This window comes from Aphelocoma coerulescens, chromosome 5 (genome assembly GCF_041296385.1).
Source record: "Aphelocoma coerulescens isolate FSJ_1873_10779 chromosome 5, UR_Acoe_1.0, whole genome shotgun sequence".
Classification (NCBI taxonomy): Eukaryota; Metazoa; Chordata; class Aves; order Passeriformes; family Corvidae; genus Aphelocoma; species Aphelocoma coerulescens.
Window position 1 is genome coordinate 15,079,266 of NC_091019.1, and position 23,951 is coordinate 15,103,216.

The 23,951-nt window shown below is 42.4% G+C and overlaps 3 protein-coding genes across 4 annotated transcripts; all 3 read left to right on the forward strand.

Moving 5' to 3' along the window:
• The first annotated feature begins 526 nt into the window (after positions 1–526).
• Positions 527–9,236, forward strand: TMEM9B (TMEM9 domain family member B). Its single transcript, XM_069016779.1, has 5 exons — positions 527–711; positions 2,454–2,545; positions 4,261–4,369; positions 5,271–5,405; positions 8,054–9,236. Exons 1-5 carry the CDS (start codon positions 637–639, stop codon positions 8,207–8,209), a joined length of 567 nt encoding a protein of 188 aa, XP_068872880.1. The 5' UTR covers positions 527–636; the 3' UTR covers positions 8,210–9,236.
• A 93-nt stretch (positions 9,237–9,329) lies between these two features.
• ASCL3 (achaete-scute family bHLH transcription factor 3) lies at positions 9,330–14,203 on the forward strand. Of its 2 annotated transcripts, none has more exons than XM_069016780.1 (2): positions 9,330–11,295; positions 13,334–14,203. In XM_069016780.1, the coding sequence occupies exon 2, from the start codon at positions 13,339–13,341 to the stop codon at positions 13,876–13,878; it is 540 nt and encodes a 179-aa protein (XP_068872881.1). In that variant the 5' UTR covers positions 9,330–11,295; positions 13,334–13,338; the 3' UTR covers positions 13,879–14,203. The 2 variants fall into 2 exon arrangements, with proteins under 2 accessions (XP_068872881.1, XP_068872882.1); XM_069016781.1 differs by lacking the exon at positions 9,330–11,295 and adding an exon at positions 11,308–12,615.
• Positions 14,204–15,681: 1,478 nt separating this feature from the next.
• On the forward strand, positions 15,682–23,945 carry C5H11orf16 (chromosome 5 C11orf16 homolog). The gene is made up of 8 exons (XM_069015918.1): positions 15,682–15,721; positions 16,914–17,118; positions 17,902–18,052; positions 18,922–19,147; positions 19,902–20,564; positions 20,996–21,183; positions 22,833–23,030; positions 23,197–23,945. Exons 2-8 carry the CDS (start codon positions 16,952–16,954, stop codon positions 23,206–23,208), a joined length of 1,605 nt encoding a protein of 534 aa, XP_068872019.1. The 5' UTR covers positions 15,682–15,721; positions 16,914–16,951; the 3' UTR covers positions 23,209–23,945.
• Positions 23,946–23,951: the final 6 nt, after the last annotated feature.

Sequence of the window (23,951 nt, forward strand, 5' to 3'; positions counted from 1 at the left end):
AACATGTGTCCAGAGAAGGGTAACAAGGCTCCTGAAAGGCTTAGGAAATATGTCTTATAAGGAGTGGCAGAGAGAGATAGGTTTGTTTAGCCTGGAGAAGAGCAGGCTCAGGAGAGACCTCGTCCCTCCCACACCTGCCTGAAAGGAGGGTGCAGTGAGGAGCTGGTCTCTTCTGCCGTGCCTGCAGTGAGAGGAGCCGAGGAAATAGCCTTAAACTGACACAGGGGATATTCAGATTAGGTATCAGAAAAAGCTTTTCACTGTCAGCGTGGTCAGGCATTGGAATATGTTGCCCAGGGAGGTGGTGGAGTCACTGTCCCTGGAGATGTTCAAGGGGCTTCTGGATTTGGCTCTAATTTGGTTTAGTGGTTACAGTGCTGGGTTGGTGGTCGGACTGGATGATCTCGGAAGTCTCTTCCAATCCTGATGATTCCATGGTTCTAGGAATATTTTTCTGCGGCCGGCCCGCGCCCCGGAACCATCCTTCGGCGCCGCCGTTCCCGCGGGGCCGCCATCGCGAGCGGACGGCGCCCCACGTGAGGGCGGCGGCAGGCGGAAGTGATGGCGGCGGGGGCCCGGCGGCGGCCCGGCGGCGACAAGCGGCGATAAAGCGGCCACAGAGCGGCGGGGCCCGACATGGCGGCTCGCGGGGCGCGCCTCTGCTCGCTGCTGCTGCTGGCCGCGCTGGCAGGCCTGGGCGCCGAGGCCAAGGTGAGCGGGGAGGAGGGGACGGGTCACGGTGGTGCTCCCGGTACCGGGCCCTCCCTCCGCCGGGCGCTCGGTTCCCGCGGGTCGTTCCGCCTTCCCGGCCCCACTGCTTCCCCGGCCGGCTGTAGGGGAAGGCCGGCGGCAGTGGTTTTGTGGGGGTGCTGCCCTGCCCCGCTCGGCGGAGGAGCAGAGCCCGGCGGCGCGGCCTCGGCGCCAGCCCCGGTTGCTGCGCTCGCCTCACGCTCGTCGCCGTTGATGTCGCTTTGCCGCGGTGCCCGGGGACGCCGTCACACAGAGCTACGGGTGGCGATGGAGCTGCTGTTCCCGAGGCTGCCGGAGCTGGGCCCGGCTGAGCCCCGCTGCCCGCCGCAGCTCCGCGGTCGCTGCCCGGCCTCACCCAGCTCCGGCCGCCTCACCCGCGCTAGGTGCAAGCGCTCTTCTCTTGGTCCTTCTGGGTTAATATTTGGGGCTATTACCGTAGTTCTCTGTGACGGGCAGAGAACACCGTGTCTTCTCCAGTCAGAGTGCCCGCGTGTCTGAATTTTCTGCTTTTCAGCGGTAATCAGCTGCTTGACTTCTCTGAGGCGAGTGGTTTGCTATATGGTGTGTAGATTACGGTGTGGATTTACGTGCTCTCCTGAGACCCACCTGCAGTGCTGCATTCAGCTCTGGAGTCCCGAGCACAGGAAGGACATGGAGCTGTTGGAGCGAGTCCAGGGGAGGCCATGACCGATGATCACAGGGGTGGAGCACCTCTCCTGTGAGGAAAACCTGAGGGAATTAGGATTGTTTAGTCTGGAAAAGAGGAGGCTCCGGGGTGACCTAATTGCACTACCTGAAACCTTGTAGTACCTGAAGTCTGTAAGAGAGACGGAGAAGAACACGGGCAGGCAGTGTCAGGACAAGGGGGAATGGTTTTAAACTGAAAGAGGGTAGGTTTAGATTGGATATCAGGAAGAAATTCTTCTCTGTGAAGATGCTGAGACACTGACACAGGTTGTCCAGAGAAGCTGAGGGTGCCCCGACCCTAGCAGTGTTCAAAGCCAGGCTGGATGGGGCTTTGAGCAGTCGGGTCTAGTGGAAGGTGTCCCTGCCTGTGGCAGTGGAGTTGGAACTAGATGATCTTTAAGGTCCCTTCCAGCCCACTCCTTTCTGTGATTCTGTGCTAGTGCACTCAAGGTTTTCCAGCTGACCTATGCCCATGTAGTGTTACTCTGACTTGGCTGTTCAGTGTAGAAGTTCATTATCAATCCTTGTTCACACATTCTTTGGTAACGCCACTGGAAATTGCCATGAACTTTAGAGGAGCCACGTTCATCCCTTCTCTTATTATTTGCTAAAATAAGTTTAGTATTGTTTCATTCATTTTAAGCTCATCACTGTGTCTGTTAAGCAGCTGTCCTCATAAGCTGGATAGTTGAGTCATCACCATCAGCAATTTCTGCATGTGTAGTTTTTCTTAAAAAGAGGAATGAGCTTAAACTCCATTTTTTCCCCTTGAGAATGTGTTTCTATGTCAAATAATACTGTTACTTGACAAATTGCTCTACTCTCTTAGTATTTCTGAAGGGTTGTTCCTACACTTGTAGGAAGTCCTGAGTAAGACTGTTCAAAGATACTTGCAAGTAGTTTGTGTTAAATATTTCAAGTATTATGTGAAGAATGCTTTCTGTAGCCCTGATAATATAACTAATATAATAACTGATGATAATTTGTTCTAAGCATGATGTTTACTTTACTTTTAGAATTCTGAGGATGTCCGGTGTAAATGCATCTGCCCTCCTTACAAGGACCATTCAGGCCATATTTACAACAAAAATGTTTCACAGAAAGACTGGTGAGTGTGTGTGGCACAAGCAAAATGATAATAAGTCTTACTGGTTAAATACTTGTCCTGTAGTCATTACATGAGAATCTCCTATGCTGGTGCCAGGACAAAGTAGAGTGTTTTCATAACTTACTGGAGCTTTTCTTTCAAAAGTACTCCAGAATTCAGCTCTAGCAAGGGACGAGGCTTAAACCCTGTAGTTTATGCCCTGTCTTCTGTTTTGGTTTGCTTGCTTGCATGTTTAATTGTTTATTTAGACTTAGAAGTAGTGGAAGGGAACAAAGTAGTGTATCTTGAATCCAGTGGTTTGGAATGGTGTAAAGGCAAGGGAGCACAAACCTGGAACTGGGACTTGGGAGTATTGTCTTTGCTTGCTCTGCTCTTCAAACCCATCCTGTCATTTAGGGACTGAGGGACTGTTGTTTCTGGAGTTTTATGCAATTCCAGTAGATATTGCCCTTTTTTAGCAACTTGAAACTCTGACTCGGAGAGGAAAAAGTTCTGATATTAATATTTTTTATCTTCTCAGTAACAGACTTACTACTGTACTTAAGCAGCATATAAGATTTCTACTATACTTGTGCAGTGTATTGATGCAAGCTTTCAGTCATAGGAACAGCAATTGCACAGATTATATCTTGATTTTTGGTTTTGTAGCTTGAGTGCTGCATTCTTCCACAGAGGAGAATGTAATTCTGCTTTCACATAAATGAGAAAAATAAACCCTCCACTCCCCTCCAGAGGCTGTGAGGTGGCACTCAGCAGTTGCAGCTATGAAGAAGAAATACAAAGAGCACAGGAGAGATGAGCTGGTGCCTGGCTGAGTGTTTGCAGTGTTGTAATTTAGCCCAGTAGAGTGTTGAGTCCCAGGCTGCTGCTGTCACTCCAGGCCTTTTGTTTCCCTACCTGCTGCTGACTGTGCCAACTCTGAGGTAACCAGGAGAAAGGTGGAATAGGATTTTGGTTCTGTCAGTGCTCTGCAGGGACCCAGGGGGATTGAACTCTGAATAACACCCTGAGTCAGCAGAAGGACCAGCATTACATAAGTTGTTGTTGGAAGCAGCTGTCTCGTGGCAGCTGGATTTTAGTGCTGTGGTATAGAGTGCCCATAATATTGTCAACCAGAGTTTTCCACAGGGGACTGACTTACATGTGGTAATCTTTTAAGTCAAATGCTTTTGCTGAAAGCTGAATGCTCTTTATTCACCATCTTGCTGCTTAGAGGAACAACCCGTCTGACTTCCTTTTTTTAAAATTTTTTTTGCAATGTCTGTACCTTGTGATGACAAGAAAAAAGAAATTCAGTTCATGAATGTCAAAGAGAGGCTAAGCTCCTTTCAGATACTGAAAGGAGGGAATACAGTATGGTGAAGAAAGAAGAAAGAATTAGTAGCTGGAATTTACTTTTATCCGTGATGTCGGTGTCAAATGATGCATTTGTGCTGGATTCATATCCTTGGACTTGTTCTGCTAACAGCTTTAATACTTTCACGAAAAATGAAGACACTGTATTGAGTTAGAAAGATCTTAGAACTTGTTTAGCAGCTTGTCAGTAGCTGAATTTCTCGTTGAAGTGAAATAACTGTGGCACAGTGATTTATTTATACCTGAAATTTAGAACAACTGAACTTAAGCAAAGGTGGCTTCTCACCTCCTGCGGCAGAGTGGAACAGCCCAGCTAAAGGCAGCTCAAAACTGACTGGGCAGTTTCTGTGTTTCCCCAGTGATTGTCTCCATGTGGTGGAGCCTATGCCTGTCCCTGGACCTGATGTAGAAGCATATTGTTTACGTTGTGAGTGCAAATATGAGGAGAGAAGCTCAGTCACAATTAAGGTAAGTGGTATAATTCTGTTGGCATATGTTAAAGACTTCAACTGTTTAGTAAATATGTCTGTTGTCTTTCAGAGAAATACTATTTTTAAAAGGAAAACTTTTCTAAGGCAGTCTAAAATGTAACTTTTTCTGTAGTAGTTGCTCACAATCTTGAGCAGTAACAATAGCATCAAACTTTAGCTGAAGAAGTGAACCTGATACCCTTTGTTGAAGATCTCTGCTTTTGAGATCAGACTTCACACTTGCTAAAATTTTGAGTATTCGAAGATATTTTGTCAAGCTTTGGGCTTTGTTTTCCTTATTATTTCAGAGGGCCTCTCATTACTCAGCTGCCTTACTTGCTTGCTATAAATTTTCTTTACCCACATTTGTTCTAACAGATATTTTCTGTGTTCTTCACATTCCTGTCCCATTGGAGTCATTGAGGCCTGGACTGGTGTGAAAAGGCTGCAGTATATCTTTTGGTTTTTGACAACACAGACTACTTTATTTTGGGATTTTAGAAGTTTGGTATTTTGTTTTGCCTTCCCATTTTGCTTGGTGACTGAATGCAGGTCTGTGCTAGGGAATGGGAGATCATTGGGTGACGCCCCAAATTTGTCACAAGTTGAATGGCCAGACTGTACAGTTGTCTTGGTTGAAGTGAGGTTTGTAACACCGAATTGTTTTAAGAGGGATAGCATACGATTCTTTGCAGGGTCTCACTGTTTCAAGCTGCCCTAAACCCTTTTAATACCATGTTGTAGTTTATTGGTTTTCCTCTCTTTCTGGATTTTAAGTCATCTGATGACACTACCGTAGATCAAACTTTGCCTGTACTCATCTTTTGGTCCATGCTGCCTGTTGTGAGGCTGGGGGCGAATGTCACAATCTTGGCATAAACTGTGCTTGTGTTATGTAGGTGACAATCATCATATACCTGTCTATTTTGGGCCTACTTCTTCTGTACATGGTGTACCTTACCCTGGTGGAACCTATACTGAAGAGGCGTCTCCTTGGACATTCACAGCTCATACAAAGCGATGAAGACATCGGGGTGAGTTCACCAGACTCTGAGCACTTGGTTAGTGTAAAGATTGGGATGGTTGGTTGACAAATAATTATTTGGGGTGAGCAGCTTTTATTGCCAGGCTATGCTGGGAGAGGAAGAGAGAGCTGTGTGATGACTTCTGTGAAGCCACTCTCATTTTTCACTGGGCTGGAAAGTAGTAAGGTGAGAACTGCTTCAGTTCCACCTGCTCTAGGCACAGATTGTTTTCGCAGAGAAGAAACAGTGTAGGAATAGAGGTAAGAATATAGAGGAGTACAACTTTTTAAGAATTAGTGATCCAGTCTTTCCAGTGATCATTTTTATGTGAAGTGCTTACTGCTTAGATTGCTCTCTACAAAAAGAAAGTATGGGAGTTGCATCTTTTATTGTTCCAGTTTGAGTTTCCTGATGCTAAAACTTCAAGAAGAAATTGCTATAATGAAGTAAAATAGTAATGGATGCTGAAATAATTTCTTAGTATTACAGCCAGAAATCAAAATGTGGCAATATATTCCAACAGATCAGGAGAGCTTCTTTTGGGAGAAGGGGAGTAGTCTGTTAATGACGTGGTTTCCTGTCATTACTGACCGTTCCAATCTCTAGCACTGGGTAACAATCACATATTTTTGTTGTGAAATCAAGGTACATACAGCATAGCTGACAAAAACTATTACCTGGGAAAGTGCCTAATTTTGAATACTTAATTACCCCCTTGCCAAACAGAAACACCTTTTTGAGTGAAGATGGCTGATGATTATGTCCCACTGTTTCCGAACTTCCCCGTGTATTACATGTAGACATGTTTCAACTGTCTTTGTAATGACAACATAAGATTTTCCCAGTTACCTCTGGAAGGATTTTGGGTTGAGTTTTGGTTTTTTCTTTTCTGAAAAAAGGTATTTGAATAACTCTCTCTTGAAATTCTTATGGCAAATTGGGCAGTTCCTACTTGAATTAAGTGAGCTTATGCTGTATGCTATACCCCAGACAAATTTATACCTTAGATAAATTGTCTTAATGCCTCCAAATGTGAGTTAGTCTTTTGATTGTAGGTGGAAGAAGTGAAATAAGTCCCATGGCAGAGTTCAGGTTAACTGCAGAATGAATTTACCTTAAAGTCTGGATCCATCTTAACCAATGTCATGTTTTGCTGTAGCTGTTCTGTGAACATAACATAATTTAAGGTCCCGTATGAATGATTCCCATCCTTGCCTTTCCTTTTGCAAGTTCTTGAGGTATTCTTGTCACACTTCAAAAATACCATATCCATGGATTTTGTGGCTGAATTTCAGGGCAGTGTGTTCACTCTTTCTTGTTGCCCATTGGTGACAGTGACAACTGATCAATGTAAGCCACTTCCTTAGCCCTCTTTCCTTTTAAATTCTTTTTTCCCCTTATTGTCTACATAGAAATTGACAGTAGCTAGCCTGGGAGCTGAGAGTCTTGTTTGTCAGGAAGGCCACTACCATCTAGACTGTCCTGTGTTTTCCCACCATGTGTTCTACAGTAGAAAACCATGAAAACCATGTGTTGCTGTTATGTTTTTTTTCCCCTGTGAATGAAGTGACCTGTTTCCTGTTAAGTGCCCGTTCTAGGTATATCCAGCTGTATAACTTTTTATGGTGAGATGACAGCTCTTTTGATCAGGGATACTCTCTTGTTCTCTGTGAGCATATTTTTTTAATGCTCATTGTGGCTTTGGGACTTAGAGCAATCGTTTCAATAGGTATCATTAATAATAATCTCTGTACAGCTGAGAATTGTCATTGAGCTGCTCTACACAGTCATATCACAAATAAAGCATCCATTAATGTGAATGTCTTCTGAAAAAAAGTGTTATGGAAAAAAATAAAAGGAATGTGAAATGTAGGTATACAAAAAGACAGTTATTTAATACAGGACATAATTATGTTATTTTTCATTATGCATTGTATATATGATGCTTTCTGGCATAGCTTTAGCAGCATGATTTTGTCCAAACAGTTTGATAGCCAAATAAGAAGTTCAGTTCCAACTCTTACTGTTAGCAGAAAATAAAGCCTTGCAGGTACTGTTAGAAGACAGAGTAAACGTTAAACAAGCACTTGGTTTTTGTTGGGCTCTGTCACTTAAACAGCTGTATTGACACTGTGCCTTCAGACAGCTCAGCACAATGGGCTTAGTTTGGTAAACAGCAGAGTGTGTTGGTTTGATATAGAAGCTGTGTGTGAACATCCTGAAGTGCCTGGCAGGAAATGGCCAGGAGCTGGCAGAGCACTGACTCTGATTCAGTTGTGAAGTGCATTCCCTACAGTAGTGGGGTGCCTGGTTCTGCTCTGGGCTGCTGTCCCTCCAGTTGCTAATGGATGCAAGACTGTGGGTCTGATCCTGCAGCTCACCATGATGTCTCTGGGCAGCAGGCAATGGATAGTACAAAGAAGTGTGGTGTACTTGGGAAACCTGTGGAAGTTCCTGTGAATGAGAAACTGAAGTACGGTTCCAACAATTCAAAACCTCTCTTGGTCGTTGTTACTGACCAGCTTGTTGGAACCTCTCGTTTACCTTAAAAAAAAGACGACACCGAACCAAACCCCACATCCCGTGGACTGTAACGACACAAGAGACTCTTGTAGCTGGAACTGCTGAGGTGTAACTGTGGATTTTTGCTGTTCCAGGACCACCAGCCTTTTGCAAACGCCCACGACGTGCTGGCCCGCTCGCGGAGCCGCGCCAACGTGCTGAACAAAGTGGAGTACGCCCAGCAGCGCTGGAAACTGCAGGTCCAGGAGCAGCGCAAATCGGTCTTCGACCGTCACGTTGTGCTGAGCTAATTGGGGCTCAGGGAAGGAACTCCAGGGATGTGCACTAGTAGTGGAAAGAGCTGACAGAAGTCTTCCTGATCCTGCCAATTCAGAGGAGTTTTCTTGAATGATTTGTTATTGATTTAAAAAAAAAAAAAAAAAAGAAAAATTAAAGAAGTATTTGAACTTTGAAGGAATGTACTGGAGTGGAAGCAGTTTAAAAAGATTAGTTAACCAAAAGTTTAAATCTTTATGTTTTCAAATGGCTTTTACTAACAAAACTGAAAAGAAAACAAACCTTAAGATACCTTGGGTTGCCACTGTGGTACATTACTTACAGTTGTGACTTTATGGTGGTTTTTAACTATATATTTCTCTCTACTATTTATGTGGTTAAAAAGTACCTGGGAACACAGTAATTGCTTACAACTCACTAATCACTTTATGTAAAGACCTTTTGTAAATATACTTGGATTTTCTGCTGATTGATGCTAGGTACTGGAAATTGAAATCTTGCAGTGTAGTTTTGGTCTCAGAGAATGAAACCCTGCTGGCTGTGTTCATCATTTGGTTTCTTGCACTCGTACTTTCAAGATGCTTGTATGGCAAGTGATGTCTGCAGATTTAAGGCAAAACATAAGTGGACACTGACTCCTGGAGCTGCATATTTCAAGTACTGTGATGTAGATAAATTCAAATGCAGTGCACATTCAAGACTGTTGACATTTTGTTCTATTTTGCTTTAATAGCTTAATATATTGTAGGTGTATGATAGATCTTAAAAAGAAATCTTTCCCTTTCTTTTCATGGGTGAAGTCTCAGGAGTTAGTATATGATGAAATATTTATTATAAAAATCTTCCTGCATTTGTCTGGATCGATGGTGTAAGGCACATACCTTCTCTAGCACCTGTCATCTTGGGAGTTAGGTGTATTTTTTTATCTGTGACTCTGTACTCATCTCTCTTCAGAGGTTATACAGTTGCTAGATTACTAACTTTCATATATCCCCTTTGGAATGTAACAATTAAAGATAAAACCGATTTTTGAAAAATGGATCTGCAGTATCAGTTTGTCATCATTTTTCTCCCTCATTATGCTGCATGTACGTTCCATCCATAAAAGCACTTCTCTAAAAACGCTTCAGAGTAGAAACGCACTTGTTCAGTGATTAGGTAAAATAAGGCTCATCAAATTGCTAATTGAAAGAAGTTTTTAATCCCTGACTCAGATGTAGCTGTGCACATGCAGTTACATTATTGTGTTACAGTTTTCAGTTCCAGTGGGGAAGGAGGTGGTACATGGAGGAATACTCTGTTTCTGGGTGCAGTTTTGGCTTGCTTAGTCCATGCCTGGGGGACAGATGGTACCTGTGCTCATAGCTCTGCCAGGTTAGGGCTGCAAACACAGTTGCCCCATAACAACATCTCTACTGACTGAGCTCTTCTGTGGGTACAGAGCTTTGTTTTCATGTCAGTCCTGTAGACTTCCAGAACTGAGTTAATCTGGAGGGATTTAAAGCAGGTGATGACTTGGTGGATTCACAGGATTCTTGCTTTAAATAAAAAAAAAAATGCACAAGGTTAAGAAAAATAAATTCAGGCTTGGGTTCAGTTTCTGTGTTCAACATTGCCCTGATGAGTGGGAAGTTGTTCAGTTGGTGGTGTTTGGTTACTGGTTATGACACTGATGTACTTAGGGTCCACTAAAGAAAAAGAATGCAACCTGTTTGTGGAATACATGCTTTGTCTGTTGAATATCTCCCTGTCTACCAGTCCTGGGAGTTGTTCTACCTCTTGGCTGCCTTTCCTGTGAGGCCTGAAGCTGGTGTGGGAAGGAGGAGGCTGAGTACAGTACTATGGCCCACAGAGGGGCAGCAGAAGGTGAAGCTTTCTTTCCTTGATGAATGACAGTCACAAGGAGCAGGACTGAATGTATGTATATCTTTTGGTAGTACAGGTATTTCTAATCTTAGAGTGTCTTCTGAAAGTTTTAAGCTAAACTAGTTTGGGTTTGGACTTTTTTGTGTGGTGATACTTTGATCGATAGAAGGGCCGAACAGTGAGATAGTCTTAAGTGTCAATCCTGTAAAATGTGGGAATTTTGAAGAGAGGTGTCTTATTTCCTTGCACTTGTACAATTGGACAGCTGTATACTGATACATGTAGCATCTATGTACCTGTACACATTGCATTATAGATTCCATACTGTTTCTCTTTTTAAGCAAAACTTGTCTTGCTACTGTTTGCTCACTGTTTTCAAATCTTCTCTTCTTATATATATTCACCTTGTATATGATGTTACAGTTAACACTGAAAGAATTTCCAAAATTACAGGTATAATGATTAAATTTAAAGGCATTATGCTGACTAATAATATGTGTCCTCACCTCTAGTGGAGAGAAATCCATAACAAATTTCTAAATAAATGCTGTTCTTCCGTGTTTAAAATGAAGCTATGAAAATTAGTTTGCTTATGCCTTGATAGTGAATATTTACCAAAATTCTAACTGATTGTTATATTTAGACATTAGAGTACAAAATGCCAATAAATGAAAATACTGCTTTGTATTTTCATTACTGTACTGTAGTAGTCTGCAAAAGAATGCAAACAGGAAGTGAACAAACCACATTCCTGATTACTTTTTCAGGTAATCTGGATGTGTTCAATTACAGTTTCAAAATTTCTAGCCCTTAATGCCAAGTTTTGTTGCCATCATAGCTGTGGTGTGGGTGGAAAAGCCCAACCAGAAATGAGCAGATCTAACTGTAAGCTACTTTGCATGTTGTCAATTGACTATAAATTGCAGTAGTCATTGACTCAGTGGAACAAGCTACATAATTCAGGTAAGAGACTTGCATGTTGCTGTTATCTAGCCACAGATCTTCACTTAATATCAATGTTCTTGTAAATCACTTCTACCAGCCATTTACTAACAGTGTTTTCATAGCCTTTTAATGAATCCTGTTTAATTTATAACCTATTTAATAAGACGTAAGAAAAATGGAATAACTTCTTATTTTTTTTTTTTTAATATCATTCAGACATTTTCAGGTATTCATCACACTTATGAGAGCACATCTTGTTTCCCTGGATTTTACTTTCATCTGAAGATTGGTGAGTCTCTAGTCTAACAGGAAAATGTTCCTAACACTTGCATTTTGCACTTTGTGCAGGTGTTGAGGCAGCAAGTAACTGGTTTATGTAACACTGTTACACGGCAGAGATGTCAGTACTAAGCAACAAATACTGCAAGTATCTCTTCTTGAGGGGTTGTGCTGGTTTTGGGGTCTTGCTCTGGAGTGATGTTGTGCTGTAATTTTTTTTTTTTGCTATGTAGCAGACTTTGCTTCCTCAGTGTTTTTAAGTTGTTAGCAGTAGAAAGTTTTTAGGCAATAACCCAACCTGTGTAAGTAGAAAAGGGAAAGTTGGCTGTCTAGTATTTTCATTTTATGAAGAGTGTATATTCACCTGAATTTTTTTGCATGCATATATTAACGTGAAATGGATGTGTGTTCATGCTTTTAGCCTACCTACAGAAGTACCTGTTTAAGATGCATGTGACTCCCACTCATGCCTAGCAGCTATAAATGAGTTCTTCACTCACAGGATTTCTGTTGTGAAATCTGTGTGCGTTAAAAAAAGAGACAACTCTGCATACAGAGGCATTTTCATAGAATATGTTGTGGGAATAGGTCCATATGAAGTAAAAATTCTCAGTATAAATATGGCAGGTATGAAGACATTAGAAAACATTACATTATCCCCATATCCTTGTGAAGGATTAAGGGAATCCCTTTTATGTTATGGAACTGTGATTGGAACGTTTGAAGCTCTGCCAGATTTCTGTGAGTATGGAATCCAGAAGTTTCTAGTAACCTAGTTTAATGTTCAGGTGTGGTTTCCATTTTAGAGGATTTAATAGAACCTAAGTGCTTTAGACAGCAATGTATGGATGTACCAGTGGATGGTAAGAGCATTTTTGGATCCATTCTGTGTAAGCAAGTATTGCTTGCATTCTGTGAGGATGGCTCACAGTGATTCTTTAAAAATTAACTGGTTATTTCAAATGTATTTTAAGTAGCTATTAGGTAACAGTCATTACATTCTCAGCACTTAGGCTGATCTTTAGCTGTTTGAATAATGATATTGGGAAGGCACTATAATGGAGCTTCTTATAAACCACTGCAAGATTATCTTTGTAATAAACATACCAGAGTGATTTGAGTAGTTACACCTGCTGTAATGCTGCTCTGAAGAGAGGGTGTGAGGGTCGGCCAGTCTGATTTACAGGTTTCTAGCAGGGCCCTAACAACTGTGTGCCATCCCTTCTTTGTATTACTAGGACATGCATTTTTCCTTTAATAAATTGTTTATTTCTTAGCCCTCCAGCAGTAGGATTGTTTTTAGTATTTCATGTCTGTGTTTAATCTGCAGGTGAGTACAGAAGGAGCATGAGGACCCAAGGAGATGTTGTCAGATTTAGTAGAAATTCTCTCGTCTTTCTAAATTCTCTAAACTTCTTGTAAATCTTTGTATGAGTGGATGTAATACCTGACAGACATGGAATTAAGACTGAGATCCATTCTCTGCACAAATTTTCCATCTTATTTGGATGATATATTGAATGAGGCATCAAGTGAATAGAGAGAAAAATAATTTGTCTTTGAAGGCTCTTTGGTATGAATAGGGAGTCTTTTACTGGAATTGTAGATTGACGGTTTTTCAGGGAGGGAACGGGAGTGGGGAGGATGCCTCAGATGTTGGCCTGCTTTATTTGTTGCTGTAGACATGTAAGTTTTGGTGAATTTGGAGCAAGCCAGACCTATGTGGAATACATATAGGTAGATTCTCTTAGTTTTTAAAGCTGAGGTGAAAGGAGACTGCTTGCTGTTTCCTTCAGGAAACTTCAGTGGCTTTATTAATATCTATTGTGTATTAATTTAATCAGGTGACTGACTTGCACCTTGTACTTTTCAAGTGGGACGTTTTCTCTTCTACCTAATCTTCCAACACCATTCTGAAATGTCACAAATGCATTAAAAAATGTCCTCTGGAAACTGTCAGCAAGGCCTAGCGTTGGTGAGTCCAGGTGAGTTTTTTCTACTGTTCAGTGTGAGTTGTTCAAAGTATTCTGTAATTTATGTGTTTCCAGGCTAAATGCAGAACCTGATGGATGGCAAAAGCTACTGTAACCTCATCTGTGCTGAGGCTCAGCACATCCAGCTGGCAAGGCCTTTCTGTGCAGACCCACTGGTCACGTTTCACGTGTACCCAGAAACACCAAACCAGGTCCCTTTGTCTGAAGATTTGTCATTCCTTCCTTTCATGTCGGAGCATCTCATCACGGAGACCTTCTACAGTGAGCCCTGCCCCTTTCCCTACCAAATGCCCCATTCCAGTCTCCACAGAAGTGAGTACTCCTATGGGTCAGCTTTCATCAGGAGGAGGAATGAGAGGGAAAGGCAGCGTGTTAAGTGTGTCAATGAAGGCTACGCCAGGCTGAGGCACCACCTGCCGAAGGAATACTTGGAGAAGCGGCTCAGCAAAGTGGAGACCCTCCGTGCTGCTATAAAGTACATTAGGTGCCTCCAGTCTGTGCTGTGCACTGAATCTGTGGTGGCAGGAAAAGGTGTCATGGAGCCAAACCAAGCACCTAAAGCCACTCACAAACAAACCCAGTTTTTGAAGACGATCTAAAGCGTTCCAAGGCAAGCCAGAGGCATCCTGTCTGGGAATGTAGTAGCCACTATGTTAATGACGTGCTTGTTCCTGGCACTTCCTAGGAGCAGATCGTGGCACACGTCAGTGTCAGCCCACACAAGAGCTTTAATGTTGCAGATAGTAACTACACTTAGATATGAGAAAGACAGCTGGGAAATCTCAGCCGAATGACCTAAGTTAATTCATGAAAATCAGAATGCATTTCTAAATTTGTCACCAAGCTAAAAATGTAACACCTATATGTGTGAAGTAACTGTATGTATCATCACAACCTGCATGCTTTAAAATAAAATCTTTCTACTTATGGGACTGAAATTCTTCTCATTTTCTCTAATAGTGCTGGTTTACTCTCACATGCACTTCCTTAAAATATTCAGTCTAATTGCCAGTGTTTATTTTAAAATATACCCTTTTAAAGGTTCCAAGGAGTGTTGTTAGATGCCAACAGAAAGGATAATTTAGTTTAAAAGGGTGAAAAATAGAGTAGGGTAGGAGGTCTCTGAAGCAGAGTTACTGAACATAGGAAGAGCATGAAGTTTTGCAAGTGCTGTTCCATCATTTTCTTATTATTGAATATTTTAATCACATTGAAAACTTTTGACTTTGCATAATTTTTATTGAAAATTGGATTCTTCTATAGATGTCAGTGCCCTTAAAAATTGCTAGGACTGGTTACACAATACACAGTATAAAGAGAGCTGGCAAGGTTTTGGCCATGGGCATAAAAATACTCCTGCAAAAGGAACTTTTTGGGATTTTGACTAATAGTCACTGAGGTCTGGAGTGGTCCTTCCCAACCTCCCAGTCTGTTCCTCTGTACTGCTGATGGTTTCAGTTAAGTGTTATAAAGTAGAACTGTGTGGAGGTGATGAAGAGAGTTTAGCTTGTAACTGGTAAAGTGTCCTTAACATTTACTCTGTGTAAGGGAATCATTGATACTAAATATTCTGCTGACAGTGTGAGAGCATGTAGGCTGGCTGTGCAGTAGAATGTACAAAAAAAAAATGGTTACAGACTTCCTAAGTGATGTATCCTTCTCCCTACCTGCAGTCATCCCTCCGTGTTACGTTGTTTTTATAGCAGTGCATTGAAACCTGCCTAAGAAACGGCAATTCAGTATTCCAAGCCCCTCTTCCCCGCAAAAAAACACAAAACCAACCAAACAAAAAAATCAACCCACAAATGTCGACTCTTTGTCTTTCTCCTAAGGAGAAAATGAAAATTAGGGATCACAGCAGAGGTTAACACATAGATTTCTGCATTATAATATGACATATTTTTGATAGGCACTTTGTAAGAGAGGGGTAGAATTCATGAATCCTTCCCACTTCCTGTGAAAGGAGAAAGTTGTAAAGTGATTTGACCTTGGTTTGTCTCAGCTTTAACCTTTCTGTGCACATTTCAAACCAATTTATTTGTCACACCCTGTGGTGGTAAGCTTTTTTTAAAATTTTCCTTAATCTGAACTGTAACTTTGATGCTGTTTTTCACCCTGCAATCATAGGCAGAAGCCTGGAGGACACTGAGCTCTCTTAAAATGCCTTCCATGCCCCTGCAGTCCTGCAGTACAGTGCATCCATGGGGAGTGAAAATTGAGCAAATGTGTGGCAGTCAAATGGTCCTCTCTGCAGTCACTTTCTGCTGGGTTTTAACCAGTAAGGTCAGGATGTCCAGTCCTGGAAGTAACAACTGTGGCAACCTCCATAGCAACTGGGAAACACTGGCAGCAAAAGGCTTCCTGTGTCCAACAGGCAAAAGGGTGAGGTTTCTGCAGTCAGACTAAATCCAAATGGACCAGATGCAGTGTTACCACTAGCTGGTAAGTCTGAAATACTGCTGTGCCAAAGTACTTGGAGTTATCCAGAAAAAACAGCACAATTGCCTTTGTCAATGCACTGTTTTGTGTAGAAACAGGGGTCCCTACTCTCAGCTGAATGGTGTTAAAATGTGCTTTAATGCAGAAGTGATAGTTTCCTTTCTTTGCAAAGTATTACTGATTCCATCTTGTTTTGGTTTATAACAGGAGTTTGTGCAGTCATGAAATAAGTGGATGTATTGTGCTGTTTTGCTGACTTAAAGATGGATTTTGCAGCAGTTAATCCACTCTTCTTTCTGGGTTTGCTGTGCTAGTTTTCTGAAATAACATAGAAATCTGGCAGTCTCCATAAAAAGGACTTGCAGATCATATTTCTTAGACAAGAGACAAAATATCATCTAAACATGAGTGCTTAAACTGCATTTTGTAAAATAAATTAAGCACTTAAATTTTATATGTTGTTGAATTTCCATGCAAATTTTATCCTAAGTGTGTCTAAGCAATGTTTTAAAAGAAAATATTAATGGAAGGTAGTCTACTACATCTTTTGAAATTACCAGAGATAGCATCACATCATTGATCTTACTGTGACAGCCTCTGAATAGTTATCACTTGTCACATCTGAGCATCTCATTCTTTCTCGTTGCAAGCCATAATCCTACTCTTAATAAAACGTGACAGGACAGCTGAAAGATCAAAATATTTCCTCTTAATACATCACTATAAATAACAGGAAAATGTAATCTAACATCAAGTTCAAAACCTGTCATGTTTACTCAGCTTGTCAACTTCAGCTGTAATTTCTGTCTCAGCTTGTAAAACAGGGAAGGTTTGGCTGGGTCTGTGTACAGGAAAGCTTTAAAGGAAGAGTGTAGGTATAGGAAAAGAGAGCTGGGTGTTACAGAGGGAAACAAATGTTGGAGGGAGGTAAAAGTTATTATTTTCCTGGGGATTTGCACGGCATTTGTAGTTTCCTTGGGTGTTTCTGCCCTTTTTCCAGGTTAGGATTTGGGTGAGTGAAGATAACTGAAGTCAGTCATGTGGGTTCATCTGGCCAAATGCCAGTCTGAATATTTTGAATTCAGTGTTTTTAAACAAAAATAAACAATTAATCAAAATTACTGGGTTCTTGAGGTACACTGGACAGCATGTGCTTGTTAGAAATGTCAGTACATTGTCTCTTTTCATCCAACAGATCACAACCGAGTCCTGCAGGTAGCAGCTTTTCCAAGAATGGCTCGTTTGGAAGGGTCCCTGCCCAGGGGTCAGAGGTATTGCAGTGTGAGGCCAGCTCCAGACAAGTTCTCATGTTCCAGTGCCATATCTACAGTTAATCCCTGCTGCAGGAGCTCTTTTGTCATGTACCCTGCCTGGATTGCTGAGCCCCTCACCCCCCAGAGGTAAAATCAAGTTCCTGTTAAAGTCTATGATTTGTTTTTTTCCATGGTATCTATTAGGATAAACCAGGCTGGTGTGTCAGACTAATAAATTAGCAGCTTAAACATCATTTGAGCTTTCCCATCCCTCACTGGCAGTTTTTTAGATGTATTAACTAAAGTCATTTGCTACCTTGGAGATTATGAAGAGCAAAGCCTGAGTAAGCCTCTTCTCAAAGAAACATTCCTTTAATATTATTGGGATAAATAAACACATCTTGCATTAGCAGCCGTCTTCCATGAAATGTTTCTAATGCTTTGTGACAGGCAATTATTTTCCCAGTTTTGAACTAGAACCTGTCATCAACCACAGCTTTGTTGTTTACTTCTCTGTTTTGCTGTTCCCGGAATGCTCCAGTGTAAACCATCAGCTCCAGCATTCTGGAATGCACCTACTGGAGATGGATCCTTTCTCCTGATCTGAAGGGTTGCATTGTCTTGCCGTGTAAACAGCAAAGGGGCTGGTGCAGGTAATGCTGGCCTAGGATTCCAGCATGCCCCTGGCTCACTTCCTGTAACCCCAAAAGCAAAGGAATCTGAGTAAAAGCAGGCACTGACGTGTTTTTCGCAAAATCAAGGAATTATCCCAGCACAAGCAAGTTTTCTGTTTCTTCCCACGCGATTTGGCCTGTGGGAGTGCTACAAAATGAGGTGGAGTGTTCCAGTTCTTAAATCTTACAAGATTATTTTCTTTGTGACCTACAGAATCTATTTCTTTCAGGGCTGACCCATTTTCTTTTCTTCGAGGTGTCAATGGATTAGCCACTGCCTCCCCTCCCCAGGCCCAGCATGGAAGAGACTGGGGGGATCAGGGGGCCTAGACAGCAACGTGCCTGTGCTGGTGAGAGGGGAACAAGATGGATTTTATTACCGTGGTACAGTAAAAGAGGAGATGGAGGTGAGTGGTGGTTGCTGTGTGGTAGCTGAGAGGATGTGTAACAGGGAGCAGTCCTCACACACTACCTGGTTCAGTGTAGCAGTTTTTGGTTCAGCTGATGAGATTAGAGATCACCAGGCCAGCAGGTGCCTGAGCAGCCCTGTGCTTGTGCTGGCGCTGGGCACTGAGCCAGGCTCAGCCAGCCCGAGTGCTGCTGCCAGCAGCGTAGGGGCTGCTGTTTTGTGTAGACACAGACCCATCAACAGCACAGGAAAAAGGGTTTGTGTGTTATGTACACATGTCCAGCTTGAGTCAGCCACAGACCAATGGCTCTGGGTCTTTCCAGAAAGGTTAGTGAAAGCTTTAATTCATTGGTTTGTTAGCACTTCAAACTTAACACAAAAAAGAGTCTATTCTTTCTCAAGAACAGGGAAGTACCTCGTCTCATTGTTGATAGAACGCCTCTTGACAGATAAAAATTCCCAACAATCCCCCCCAAGAAGCAGAGCTAGTGTTGTATGTAATGGGGAAGGACTTGGACATGACTGAACAACAGGTCTGAATGGCTCCAGTGTCCCTTGTTCCTTGGCAAACACAGCAGGGTTTGTGAAATACACCTGCCTATAGCTTTTTCTCTTGGGAAAGAAAATACAGGTCCTAGTGGGAGTGAATCTGAACATATGCTTCACTCATCCTGCTTTCTGGGGAGTCTCATGGAGCATTTTCTGGTTGTCTCAATGCTGAACTAACACCACACACTCTTTAGCTGCTGTTCAGGCTTGTTTTGGCCTAGTCATATAAGCACAGGATGGTCTCCTAGTGAAAGTTGCATTACCTGGCACATTATGGACTGTTTTTCATTGGAATTGTTATTTTGTTCCTGGTAACAGAGTGAAAGAGACATGTTTCTGGTAGAGTTTGAACCACTTGTGTCACATGGAAGGCATCCAGTGTGTGTGCAAAAAACAGCTAAGGATGACATCCTGGAATATGTGAATGGGATGAAGCACTCCTTACTCCCTGGAGACAGAGTGCTGGCACCCTGGGAGCCAGATAGGGCCAGGTACGGCCCAGGAACCGTCCTCACAGGCATTGAGACAAGGGATCCCTTACGAGGTGAGAAAAGTGGTGCCATCTTCCTCCTCTTGTTCCTCTGGAACACAAGTGAGGCTGTCAGGATAAACTCTAGTCACAGTGCTGCTGTCAGAGAAATAGCAGTGCACAGACTACAGCTTAGTGTTCCAAGCTTGCAGGAGCTGATGGGACTGCTGATGGATATCTGTGTGTAACCTCACCAGTCTGACCCTAAGGAAGTTGTGGCCCATAAAAATGTCATCATCTGTGTCTGTGGGTGTAGCTGGGACAAGGCTGTGTCTGCCATGTGCAGGACTGTGGCCTTTTCATGACAGATACAAGTGAGACAACTATCAGGAAGCATTCATCTGAGCTTAAGTGCTCACATTTGTACCAAATGGTACATCTGGGGGTGATTTTATCACCCAGACGTAGGAGATTTCAACAGCTCATTCATTTTTCCCATGTCTGACAGTCAAGCTCCACTGACTTACCAAAATACTATTCTCAGAGCAGTACTGCTAACTTTGGCAGCAACAACAAAAATTACTCTGTCATCGTTTACTTGTTCATCTGATGACAAATTGGGAGGAAAGATGCTGCCAGGCCTGTTGTTTTAATGATGCTGCCCACTCCTCCTCTGTGACATTGTGGTGAGGGGTTAGAGAGGGGCAAGAGTTGATCCTGCCCTTTGACAGGAGTAGAGAGAGTACATAAAGCTGCAAAGGCTGATCTGTCTGTGTGCACTGCCCAGGCAGGCCAGCTGCTTAAGGCTGCTTACTTTTTCTCTTCACAGCCTCAGAAGATGAAGAAATTACGGTCCATTTCTGGAATGACAAGAAAGTGAAACTCCCCCGTGGTGTGGCTCTGTGGATCCCTCCTAGCCTCTGGGAGAGGATTGTGGAGATGATCCACATGCCCTTCACCAGCAGGGTGAAGCTCAGACCAAGTCAGGACACCAACTCTTGTGTTTTTCCCTGCAGTCCTAAGCCAGCCCTGGTTCCTGTTTGTGTTGTACGTAGCCTTGCCAAGCACTGCTTGCTCTGCTCTCCCTGCTGGCCAGATTTCCACCACCACTGTGATGGTTGTATCTGTTTATCAGCCTGTGTAAGGTGCATCTGCTGCTGCCATCTCTGTGCTGGTGCCTGGTGGCCTCTTCCCTCCAGGTCTCTGGTCTTTCCGGAAAAATCTGAAAAGGCAGAGTCCAGCAGTGAGCCCTCTCCAGGTCTTCTAGAACTGAAAGGCACAAAGCAAGGAGAAGCTGCAGCTGTGGCAACATCTTCCCCCTCTTCTGGCTCAGAGTGGGACCTGAAGCCATCCCCCATGAAGAGTACTGTGGGGGACAGTGCTGTTAACACAGGCTCCAGCTGTCTCGAAAAGCCCAGGCTAAAGGATTCTGCAAGACCTGAGGGGAAATACTGGAAAAGAAGCCACCAGAAGTCCCATTCCAGTAATTCAGGTACCTTTTAACAACCCCACAGGGAAGCAGCTCTCAGAGGTCTTCTGGGCAGGGCAGTCACTCTGCCTGCAGATTATTGGTATTAGTACAGTATTAGTACTGTAAATGTGCATATCAGACTCTGATACAATTCCTCTCCCTCCCCAATGTTTCTGCTGCTTCATCTGGCTCTTCCTTCAGCAACTCATCCCATGGAAAACTACCAGAACAATTAATTTCATTTGGAAGTACAGCTATTCCTCTCTGTTTCCTGTCATTTCCCTATGCCTTTTATGATGCTAACGTCTTCATTAACCTGCATAGCTCGTCCATGCAGAATAATCAGAAAGAATTCCTTTCAGGCTTAAAGTGCATTTTTCTCTCTTCTGAAATGAATGTTTCTCCATTTCAGTTCTGGTTTCACTCTTAGATTCAATTTTACTCCTTCCTAGGATCTGGAAGTTGTAGCAGCACATGTACAAAGGGCCAGCTGGAATCCAAAGCCATCTCCACTGGGGACATATCCAGTGTGGCCCCAGCTAATCAGTGTGCAAGGTTTGAAATCATTGAACAAACTCCCAGAGGGCAACTCACAGTGAAGAAAATCCTAAGAGACCAAGATTTCAAGCCATCATCGAGGGTAAGGTAATTTGTATTAATACTGTAGTTATGTAAGCAGGAGGTATGTCTGAATAGAAAAAAATATTCTTGTTAATGGTCTGGAACCTGGCAAGAAAAACACATTATTTGTAACTTAACTGCTTCCTAAGGCCATCCACCAGTTTTGTGATAGGTAGGAAAGTTCACCAGTAATGAAACAAAAACAAAAATTCCAAGCCCTTAGGAAGGGCTGAAGCTACTTGGTAAAATGGAAATAATTGTCAGTAGCCATGTGAGCATTCAGTAATGGAGATTTCAATTCAAAAAGCTGCCAAATGCCCATTGACATCTACCCAATGTTGAACCCATGGAAAGGTGCTGAGCTCTGCCAATCAAACTGTGATAGTGACAATCTCTGTCTCTGAGAGATAAAAGCAGATTCTTTAGTAAACAGTCTTTGCTGAGTTTTTTCTCTCACTCCCCCACTAGAAGCCACAAGTTTAAACAGCAGATCCCTACCCTGAAGCTGGGGGATACAGAGTAAGCAAACTGTGTCACAACTAGGATCAACATTGCTACCCTTTTCTTTAGGCCTGGTTTCCCTTGTGCTTTAGAAAATCTAGGAAGAAAAAATAATCAGAACATGAATGCTAAAAAATGCAAGCACAGAAATGAGGAAGAAAAAAAATTACAGGAAGAAGGGGAAGATGAAAGAGAATGTCAGATCAACAGAAACAGTGCTCTGCACAAGAGCATCAGGGGTACAGTTAATACATTTTAGACATGAAATCAAATATTAGTTCCTCTGTACCTTCATCCTCTTGCTACTGTGACCTGACTGTAAAGTAAAACTTCAGATGTTCTAAACTTGCATGTTTAGAGATGAATCCATGAATAACATGTCTTGGTGAACAGAGAATATACTGGAATACATCTTGTATTCTCACAATTATATGCATTCACTTTAGGCAGATGCCTACCAACTTATCAACTGCATGGTTCTTACTTTCTATTTCTAGTCTACTTTATTGTTTAAATAATCATAGTTACATAACTGCACACCTTTGTAATTGATTTCCTAGGAATTTTCAGGCCAGTATGGAGCTCCAGGCAGGCAAGCTCTGTGTTAGCAGTGTCAGAGCTGTGCACTGAAGCGACATGAGTTGCTGTTTGGTAAAACTAATAATAAAACAGAATTGTTTTGTTCCAGCCCCAAAGCAGCAGCATGAATCACAGTAGTGGATGCAATGTGGTAATGCAGGGTATAATGACATAATTTTGTTCCTGTAAAATAGCCCTTGGTGATTTTAAACCCAGAAGATGCATTGCTACTCTGAGATAGCTGAAGCAGTTTTATCATATGATACAGGCTGCATCAAACAAGTGGAGTTAGAAGACAGGCTTCCCAGAGGTGCTCTCTGGGGGGCTGATGTCCTCTTACTGCAGTCAACAAAATCCTCCTGACTTCCAAAGTAGAAAAGTTTTTAATCAAAGCCTAACAGCTTCTGAAAAGCCTTTGTTCTTACTGTCCAATTGTGTGTTTCAGCAGTAGAGTTTGTCCTAGCACAGAAAATAGAGCATTATTAAAGCTCTGTGAGGCAGAGGTACAGCCAGGAAAGCAGCAGTTAACAAAGACACTGATGCTTTTTTTAGACCAGACTTCTGAGGGATTTGTTTTCTGTCCTCCAGGAAGAAGGCTTTGCAGCATCAGAAAAACAAAGATATAAAGCAGCATCAGATGATAAATGTAAAGTGACTGGTGCTGGAGATGACAAACCTGATGTTATAGACCTTGTCAGAGCTCACTTGCAACAAAACAGAGAGAGACATGATCAACCAGGATTCAGTCCATGTACAACTGATCAGGTTCAGGGGCCGAAATTTCAGGTAAACTGCTTCTACTATATCAGTGCTACGTATATTAAGCAAATCAAGTTCTGATTTAGGTACTGTCTCAGTACAATATCTTTATGGATGACTATATAATTTTAATAAGTGAGGAACTCTATTTTCACTCACATCAAATTTGACCATCCTCATTCTTTATTCCAAGGTGCTACATTAAATTCCTAACTATTTGGACTTGACTTTACAATGCTGGAGAGATCAGATGAACTAGCATGAGCACTAAAAGCCTGAACAGATGCACATCAAGAGTCCAATAAACCTCCAGTTTGTCCATGGTTCTCTGGAGTGAGCCACAGAAATTCAGCAAAGCAGTTTCTGTTTGTAGAAAGCCAGAAGGAATGGAGAAACAATACAAGCCGACAGCTGAAAGTATTTTTTTTCAGGATTAAAGCAGAAGCAAAAGTTGCCAGAGGCTAAAGGACCTGATACTGTAGATACAAACAACAAAATGATTAGCATTCAAGCCACTGATTTTTATATTCTGATGAAAATGATCTGAAACCTTAATACTATCAGCTACAAAAAGATGACAGATCTATATAGATCATATCACTAATTCTAGATGTGGAATCTGGTCCTTTGGGAAAGTTAAGCATCCAGGGAGTTTTGTTAGTGGGACTGCTCATGTTTAAAGCATATGAACTTGGTCATAAGCTGCAGCGTGCAGTTGCTCAGCAGTAAATAGGATAACTCAGGGTACCCCCACAGCCCACAGAAAAGGGGTTTAGCCTGGTCTGCAAAGCCTGCAAAGAGACAGGACTGGAATCAATAGTTCATGTGCCTATACTGAACACCTGACACATATTTAGCACGTTTCTGAGCTGGGGTTCTAGGTAGTGAATTTCATTTGCATTTTATTTCTTTCCCAGATTAGTAGAAGTACAGATAGGAGAGTGGCTT

Excerpts from the sequence above, each read along its gene's own strand:
- TMEM9B (XM_069016779.1), top strand. The coding sequence starts at position 637 with ATGGCGGCTCGCGGGGCGCGCCTCTGCTCGCTGCTGCTGCTGGCCGCG. Across the intron at positions 712-2,453 it reads GCCTGGGCGCCGAGGCCAAG|AATTCTGAGGATGTCCGGTG; the intron begins GTGAGCGGGGAG and ends CTTTACTTTTAG. Across the intron at positions 5,406-8,053 it reads AAAGCGATGAAGACATCGGG|GACCACCAGCCTTTTGCAAA; the intron begins GTGAGTTCACCA and ends TTGCTGTTCCAG.
- ASCL3 (XM_069016780.1), top strand. The coding sequence starts at position 13,339 with ATGCAGAACCTGATGGATGGCAAAAGCTACTGTAACCTCATCTGTGCT.
- C5H11orf16 (XM_069015918.1), top strand. The coding sequence starts at position 16,952 with ATGGCTCGTTTGGAAGGGTCCCTGCCCAGGGGTCAGAGGTATTGCAGT. Across the intron at positions 17,119-17,901 it reads GAGCCCCTCACCCCCCAGAG|GTGTCAATGGATTAGCCACT; the intron begins GTAAAATCAAGT and ends CTTTTCTTCGAG. Across the intron at positions 19,148-19,901 it reads GACAAGGGATCCCTTACGAG|CCTCAGAAGATGAAGAAATT; the intron begins GTGAGAAAAGTG and ends TTCTCTTCACAG.